General features: G+C 44.8%; 1 protein-coding gene across 1 annotated transcript; it reads right to left on the minus strand.

The window, feature by feature from the left end:
* Positions 1-1,052: 1,052 nt before the first annotated feature.
* On the minus strand, positions 1,053-7,906 carry Tmem18 (transmembrane protein 18). Its single transcript, XM_034514376.2, has 5 exons — positions 7,706-7,906; positions 6,703-6,823; positions 5,134-5,188; positions 3,744-3,837; positions 1,053-3,659 (listed from the first exon to the last, which is right to left on the minus strand). Exons 1-5 carry the CDS (start codon positions 7,760-7,762, stop codon positions 3,564-3,566), a joined length of 423 nt encoding a protein of 140 aa, XP_034370267.1. The 5' UTR covers positions 7,763-7,906; the 3' UTR covers positions 1,053-3,563.
* Between the last annotated feature and the right edge of the window lie 828 nt (positions 7,907-8,734).

Raw genomic sequence — 8,734 nt, forward strand, 5'->3', positions numbered from 1 at the left:
TAAGCCTGCAGCTTGTCCCAACCTTATATGGTCCCACCATTCTCCCCCTTATGGAACCACTTAAAACACAACACACCATCAAGATCCTCCTTGCCTTCTCTCCAGAACACTTCTAACGTCCAAAACCAAGCTTCTGCATACTCAGATTCTAGCCACACTGGACAGAAAATGTTCAAGGGGAAAACTGCATCTATGCTGAACATGAGACTGTTCTAAAAATTATTTCTGAAAAAGTATGGCAATAACTTGCATAGTGTTTCATTGGACTGTATAGTTTAAGTCACCTACAGATTAAACTTAAATGGGTATGTGTGTGGGTTCTGTGCAGATGTTGTACCAGTTTATGTTATACTGGGTCATTTAAGGACTTTGGTCTCTGAAAAGGATTCCAGACTCTATTCCTTGTGCATACCAAAGGGTGACTACATAAATTTAACTATTTAAAACAGCACTGTCTCTAACCACTGGTTCATAATACCCATGCTGAGAGTCTCTGACACTAGCTGTCCATTCCTTCTCTGTCATATGGATGAGTGGATGTAGAGCAGGCACCCCCTGACCCCAGCTGACACCAGTAAACATTCATAAATGGCAGGCTGGTTGGCAGAACATCACATCGCCCTAAACTCCACTTAAGATACCTAGGAGGCTCCTCTGTGGGAGTCCTTACCAAAGGAAAGCCATTGGGTCTGGCCATCAGAAATGGAACCAGTGTGTGCTGACTCCAACACCTATTGAAGAATGCTGAAGCTTTGCTATGAATCTCAGCAGGCCTAGGAACACTTCACATGCACAGGTTGTGTGGGGAAGATAGATGACGATCAGGGTCCCATGACACTGTATTTCTTATGGTTTGTTAATAACAGACCCTGATCGTTTTCTTCTGATGGCTTTCTTCTTCACAGATCTCTATACTGACTTTTCTCTTTGATGCTTATGGCACTGCATTTCCAGTAGTATGAGGGTCACAGGAAGAAACCAGGAAGCCAGCACTGAGAAATCTTGCTTAACGTTAGATTCCAAACACGCACACACACACACAAGAAAGCACATTGTATATTATCAAACATATTTTATTGTATATTAATGCATAATAATCAACAAACATGAAGTTTCATGGGCTGGAATGCATAAAATGGTTATTTTAGGCCTTTCCAGTGCTTTCCGCAACTACTCAGTAAGGGAATGTTCACTGTGTCCATCAGTTGCCTGTAAACTTTTCTTTACAGAAGTGTGAGCGCAGCACAAGGCTAATCTTTAAAATCCTCAGAGCAGCACTGAACCCAATTGCTTGTTCACAGTTCCCGTTTGCAGGCTTTTCCTTAATATAAGGACAAAATATGAAGAAGTTCCTCCAAGTGTAATTTTAGCCACTGAGTGAATTTCAGGAAACACAATACATTTGCACATGTGGTATGTGTGTACCAGTGTGCACACATGTATGTGTGAAAGCCAGAGAACAACTTCAGGTGTTGTTCATCAGAAATGACTAATACATCACTTTATTTTGTGTGTATATAGTTAGAGGACAACGTGTAGTGTTGGCTCCCTCCCTTCCTCTATCAAGAAGGTTTCCAGCAGCTGGACTTGGCTTGTAACGCTTGGAAACAAATGTGAAGTGAGTCTGGGGATCGAACTCAGGTCTCCATGCTTAAATGCAAAGTACCAACTGAGCCATCTCTCTAATCCAAAACTTTCATAAAACAAACAAAACCAAACCATTTAATTATCTCAAAAACTAAGCACATGTGCATCCACAACCATACATGCAGAGACAAGGCATGAAAGCCCCAAAGTCAAGGTCATGGTTACATAGTCTGAGGTATTAATATCAACATACGCCAGAACTCAGACATCTCAACCACTCTCTGACCCGCTCTGCACCACTGGCCTCAGACACAAAGGCCTTAGGGGGACAGATCTGCGTGGTGAGCCAGAGCGATCTGACACTCAATTGTTTCAGATTTACCTAACTGACTACTTTGTTCTTATTGACTACAAAACTAACCAATGTTATAGAAAGCACCTTTGTAACCATACAATGACCAAATACCCCGACCAGGAAATTTCAGAAACATACAATTAGGTACATCCTTAGATACAATGTCCATGACTTAACAGTGTGATTTTAAATTCAAAATTTGACTTACTACACTATATTATTTTCTTTGGCACTTTTTTGTTCAATGTAAAGTGGAACAAATCAAGAGACTGTGAACACAGTTCAGGTTAAGTGCTGCAGTAGTTCCACAGACTCACACCATAGGGTTATCAGATTGTCGCATAGGATTATCAGATTGTTAATAGGCTTTCTGTTTAAGCCTGAAGCTGGAAAAACATTTAAAACTATATAACTGGGTTTTAGAACATAACCGTACTCTATCAAACTATCTACTTTTAACCTTTTAAATACTTTTAACTAGATTTTATTTTATTTTAGAACTTTGAAGAATGTTTCACTTAGAAAGGAAAAAAAATCCTATTAAATAAAGAAAACAATTCACAAATATTTTTAAACTAAAGCCATGAGTGTATAGTGTTTCTGGTAATGAATATTGTCTTAGTCACTTGTAATCTCTACAGATTTATTACTCCAGGCTCCATAGAAAAACAAGGGTATCTGGCAAAACAGAAGCACAGGTGACAGTATGCCCTGCTGTGCTCGCCAGCCCCCAACTGCACAAGATGTGACACATGGGAAGAACTGTCTGCACTTGTTATAGTCTGGGTAGAAACAGCTAAGCCACTCACTGAGTATGCAGGTATTTATAATTCTTCATCCAGAAAAAACAAAACCAAACGGTTCATTTGACATACCATTTTCCATAGAGTCTGGACTTTACAGCCGTCATTCTAGCTTAGTATTTTTAAACAAAACATTTCTAGTGGCATAGCCCCAACTCAATTATTCAGAGGCCTGGCTTCATGGGAACCGAAAGGCACTGCATTCTTCTCCAGACCTACCCCACCGCTCCCTCAGCCTGGGTACTGCTGACATTCTACACACAGCTATACTCCATGATGGGGCTGTCCTGTGCCCTGTAGGACTTCAGCACCCTAGGTTCTATCCTACGGACACAAGTACCATGTCCACCTGCGGTGACAAGCATCAGCAAAATTCCTGGGGAACAAAGCCACCCTTAGCTGATAGCTACCACTACAGGCTAGAAACAGAAGAGGGGGCAGGTAGTGGTCACAGCAGGGTGGGGCCGTTTATTCCCAGTTTCCACACTCAAAACTGTGTGAACTCTAGTTCCATACTGAGATCTACCACAACTTGTGAGAAGCTGTGTATGATGTGTGGCTGAACCAGAAAGCTCCCCCCACATAAAGGAGGGGTCCCCATTCAACATGTTTCCCAGTCACATTGTTAGTTTTAAGAAACAGCTTTAGGAGGGCTCCAAACAGAGTACACTATAAGAACCATTTGTGGTGTGTTAAGATATAAGAACCTTTTTCCAAACCATGAGTCAGCTGACAGAAGACATGGGCCATGGCAGCTCCCAGCTGGAAACAAGCAAGTCAGAGGACAAACATGGTGGACGGACGGCAGCAGCTCCACATTATTCTTCCTTTCTTCTCCTTTTCCTCTCCTTTCTTTTCTCTTGTAAGTTCTTCAGGTCAGTCATCACAGTCAAAGTCTTCCATACCCACATAATCTAAGAATCATTTGGAGTCATGATTAAAACCGGAAAGCATCTGAGTGAAGAAAGCCAGGACATAAACGTCTGTGTCATACATACCACAATGACCATGGCGTTGAAGAGCAGCGGTGCTGAGAACACAAGAGAAATGAACATTCCCCGGGAGTCAAAGTACTGATACTTTGCAAACAATCTGTTGTAGGAAAAACAAAACAAAATAAAATGGTAGACTTTCAGTCCTGGAAGGTAACAGAAGAACAGTGGTTCACAGTCGGGGTTTACTGAAGGGCTCTCAAAACAGCGCAGAAACAGCTTTAATGTTTCTCATAAATTACAGAGTCAGAGATGCATTCTTGCTACAGTTACTGAGGAAAATAATGTGTCTGGTGCCTCCTACTCCCATCCACCTTAGTGAAGTAACTGCCGTTCTGTGTATGTGACCTGAAGGCCGCATGATTCCAACTTGCCCCAGAATAAAGAGCCAGGTAGTGGAAGGCAGGACTTATCTAGGGGTAGACATTTCTGCCTTGGTAATGTGGAAATATGGTAGACAGTTGTTTTCATTGTCTCAGTAACAGTGATTGGGAATCTGCTCCATGAGCTATAGGTTACTGCAGGGAAATGTAGAGACGGGAAGATAAGGAAGCTTATCTTCTGGAGAGAAGAAAGATCCCAGACAGTCTGACTTATTTAAGCAAAGCAGGGAGCATGTGAATATGTGTGATGAGAGGTCGGGATGAGACTCTGACCAGGAGAAGGGACAACACAAATCTGAGGTGGCAGTGGGCCTGCAGAGGGGCTACCGCAGAGGCTATGGGCATCAATGTGGTTCTGTGCTTGTCTCTGAGTGACTAAGGACACACTGGAATGTTAGGAGTAATCTGCACTGAGACAGGAGAATCAGTTAAGACAACTTAGGTGGGAGCGCTGGGGCTGGGGAACAGGGAGGAAACTCTGGAGGCTCTGGCACGGTCCAGGTTTAGGGAAGGGAGAGGGCAGGAGAAAGGCCCACTTGCTCTCAAGTAATAACACATGCTCAAAATTACTTTATCACATTTCAGCATTTTCTCACAGATTGTAAGTTATTGGTCAGCACCTTAAGAGCTCATGTGGTACAGCCAACAAGGTTTTGCCATTCTTAAAATACCTCACTGCTGTGTAAGCCTCTAAAGCCTCCCTGACCATAAGGAGTTATCCCCAAAGCAGCACTGGGGTGTTTGTTTAATAACACATACCATCAGTGAGGAGGTTTAACTATTCTAATAAATAAAATTATTAGTCTTTGGTTAACAACAACAAAATATTTAACTACTTGTTTCTTAAGGCCTAAACCCATATTACACAGGATACTTAATATTTATGTGGCCACGATTCCTGGAGTCCTCACTTTCCCTGTGGGTTTCATGTTCTTTAGAAAGTTCCATGTGATAGTATCACTGCATCGGGAAACTAAGACAGAGTCAAGAGCATGAAAAGCTGATGATTTCACCTCCAGTTCAGTGCAGCCACTTCGTTGATATACTCCGCACAGTAGACTAACACCACTAAGAGAACACAGAAAACGTATGTTAGGATTTCATGACCAATGACAGTCACTACAGAATGGGGTAATACATCTTTACACACAGCGATTCAACAGAATACCAAACAAGTTTCTATCTTAACTATGATGTAGTAAGGACTCTAAGATTGTCAAGTTAGAAAATATGCCCAGTGAATGGGAATCAAAAAAAAAAAAAAAAAAAAAAATCAACACATATGTAACGTGCCAAGAGTCTTAATCTCAGCATTTGTGAAGACAAGGATGTAACTACAGTGTTTTTATATTCTTTGAGATTTTAATGAGCCATAAAGCAGACAAAGCACGCCGCAGTGTCTGTAGTTTCCCAAGGATGCCTGTGGTTATCCCTCTCCTAAACTGCAAGTCCATGTACTGTTCTTAAACTTAGGAAGTTGATCCATCTTTCAAGGCACTCCCTGGAGACTTCTGTACATATTAACTCTGGACGAAGTTCTCACCCCAGCCTTCTCGCCTGCTCAGGCCTGTGTGCCTCCTCTCTCTCTGCAGAACTCAGCCTCCTCCATTGTACAGTGGAGTTCTAGTGTATAGACCTCAGTTCTTATCAAAATAACCAGTACAGCTGGCAACAGTACAATTATCAAGCTTCTGTGGTTAGCTACTGAATCTGAGTGTCCCCAAGGAAGCTATATGACGTTTAGGACTCTATTTTCCTTACCAGTGTAACCCCAAAATTTCTCAGGTAAAAAATTTCAATCAAAGAATGGACACCATTCTGCTACGTGCTCACATTGCCTGCCTCTCAGTCAACTGATTAAGTTTGTCTAAAATCAGTTTTTCCACCGATCAAGCAAACTCTTCTCATCCTTCCAGTGTCCACAAAATCAAGTATTCACGGCGTAATCACTCAGTTTGGGACACTCAGCTCCTGTGGCCTGTGGGATCTGACCTGTGATCCAGCTTCCTCCCTGTGTCCCACCCTGTATTTTAGGGGCTTTGACCACTTGTCTTCACTTGGGCTAGACCTCATGCCCAGGCCAGCCAGCTGTTAGTGACCATCCCCATTTGGCCAAGTACCACGACTTCTATTGTGTGTCTGCTTCTATGTAATAAAGACTCTATCTTTCTCCATTCCATATACCTAATCCCTTCCCAGAATTCCTAAAGTCATTATCTTTAAAACTAACGGAAAATAATATCTTATACATAGACTGTCTCTTAATATGCAGTCTGCTTTCCAGAGCAGGCAATACGGGAGTAATCCTAGCAAGAAAACATCTGCATGAGAAACAAGCTGCACTGCAGCCAGGCAGGAATTATCTGTGTGAGAGTCAGCATAAGAGAACATCTTAGTAAACTGACGTCTGGCAGCCTCCCTGGCCAACCTGGAACAAGTTCCAGGTCCAAAGGTTCCTTCATGATTTCCATATAGAATGGAAGGCTTGGGAAACCCCGTAAAAACATAATGGGGGGGGGGGGGGGAAACAGGGCAGTATCACAGCAAGGAGACTGAACACAGGGATTCACTTTTCTACTCACCCAGACACAGGAAGTGCCCGATCTGTAGTTTATACCTCTGTGATGAGAGGCACGTGAGAAGTAGGCACAGCAGGTGGAAGGCGAGCAGCCCCAGGAGCCAGGGCTCTGTCCAGTCTGTCTCCTGTGAGGATACACTGTTAGAAACCTGGAGGGTGGGTAGCGGGAGCTACTGGTCCTTTCCGTTGTGTTTGGGGATTATACAACTAGAACTCTCAGACAAGCTGGAGCAAGAGAGAGGAAACAGCGATGCCTCAACTGCAAACACATTCACAGATTTTTAGATAAAAGTTTTAAAGTCTGAGCACACAGAATGGAAACTATTGCCCACTTGCCTCTTTTGGTCGAGTGAAGGGTTATTATCAACTAAACTAACAAGCTAAGGAAAATCATGTTGACTTGGAATGTGTGAAGCTGCTTACACCAAGCTCCGTGCAGAAGGCCTGGAAAGGAGAGCCATCCTTATGACACCCATATGACTGTCCCAGACACTTCTGAAGCACCCAGCTGGCTAGACAGTGTGCTCAGTCAGTTCTTTGGGTTCTTAAGTCCATACCCCAAAGCTCAATTCTTCTGATTCTGTCTCCAACTAATACTAAGTTCCTAGTCCCGACTTTCGAGCACTCCCCACGCCCCTTTCCAAGGGCACTGCTCCACAAGGCAAGACCAGCACCGGTATCTGGAGCCCTAAAGCTATTGGGGACTGCTTGGAGTCCAGACTCCTTAACTGGGCACCGCTGATATCTTCTGTGCCACATCGGAAAGACAGCACACTTGAGAGGCTGCCCAAAGATTGGTAGGGAAATCAGTAGATGCTGGTAAGACCCCTTTGGGGGACCCAGAGGATCAGCTGTGCCGGGATCTGCTGATCCCGGGATCTGCCCCATCCATCTGAGCAAAGCGCGGCTTCAGGAGGCAGCCTGCCCGCGCCTGCGCAGTTCACGCAAGAACTAGCAAATTCCCCACCAACGCCGGCGCCGCCCAGTCCTGAGAGCCTGCGAGTTACCATGATCACCGCAGGGATGCTGACTGGGAAGGCTCTGACTGAATATGGGGACGGCATCGCGCCGGGGATCCCAACAGCCTGGACGATTCCGCAGCTTCCGACAGCCAGGGAAGTCGCTTAGTCTTCTCGCGAGATCTACAGGTAGAACCTGGCGCTTAGCTCTTCTCGCGAGAATTCTGACTTTTTTTTTTTTTTTTTAAAGGATGTTTAACTTATTACGTTAATGTATTTCTATAAGAAGAGTCAAAGTGCTTTCCTAGTTCTAGTTCTCCCAAACTCCCCAGAAGCGGAGGGTTCCACAGATGCAGCCGGAGGCTGGGGACAGTTTGCCAGGTTCCGACGGCACCCTTGTCCCACAGCCTGGACTTAGCGTCCTCCTCACAGACCCGAGGTGAACACAGCACAGCGTTGGCGTCACAGAAGCCGATGATCTCGGACGTCTGCACCGCACACCTGAAATGGACACGGCGACATCTACACACACCCTAGACCAATACGCCTCCTCTTCCTCACAGACCTAGGGTGGACCTGTTGTTAGTCCCACAGAACCTGGGAGAGCTTAGCATCCTCATCACAGACCGGTTGCCTAATGGTGGGGACATGGAGCCTGAAGAGGCCACCTCCGGTAGCCCGCCAGCCAGCCGGTGGACCCCCCACCCCCACCCCCACCCCCAGTGGAGGGATAAGGACACCAACCCACCCACAAAACTTTTGACCCCAAATTTGTCCTTTCTAAAAGAAATGCAGGGACAGTGTTGGAGCAGAGACAGAAGGAGTGCCCAACCAATAATCAGCCCAACTTGAAACGCATTCCATGGGCAAGCACCAATCCCTGACACTATTAATGGTACTGTTATGATTGCAGATGGGACCCTAGCATCACTGCCCTGTGAGAGGCTCCAGCCAGCAACTGACTGAGACAGATGCAGATACCCACAGCCAAACACCGGACGGAGGGCAGGGATTTTTATGGAAGAGTTGAAGGCTCTTAAGGGGATGGGAACCCCACGTGAAGGCCAATAAAATCAA

This window comes from Arvicanthis niloticus, chromosome 11 (genome assembly GCF_011762505.2).
Source record: "Arvicanthis niloticus isolate mArvNil1 chromosome 11, mArvNil1.pat.X, whole genome shotgun sequence".
Taxonomy (NCBI): Eukaryota; Metazoa; Chordata; class Mammalia; order Rodentia; family Muridae; genus Arvicanthis; species Arvicanthis niloticus.

Excerpts from the sequence above, each read along its gene's own strand:
- Tmem18 (XM_034514376.2), bottom strand. The coding sequence starts at position 7,762 with ATGCCGTCCCCATATTCAGTCAGAGCCTTCCCAGTCAGCATCCCTGCG. Across the intron at positions 6,824-7,705 it reads GCATCCCTGCGGTGATCATG|GAGACAGACTGGACAGAGCC; the intron begins GTAACTCGCAGG and ends GTATCCTCACAG. Across the intron at positions 5,189-6,702 it reads CGGGCACTTCCTGTGTCTGG|TGGTGTTAGTCTACTGTGCG; the intron begins GTGAGTAGAAAA and ends GTGTTCTCTTAG.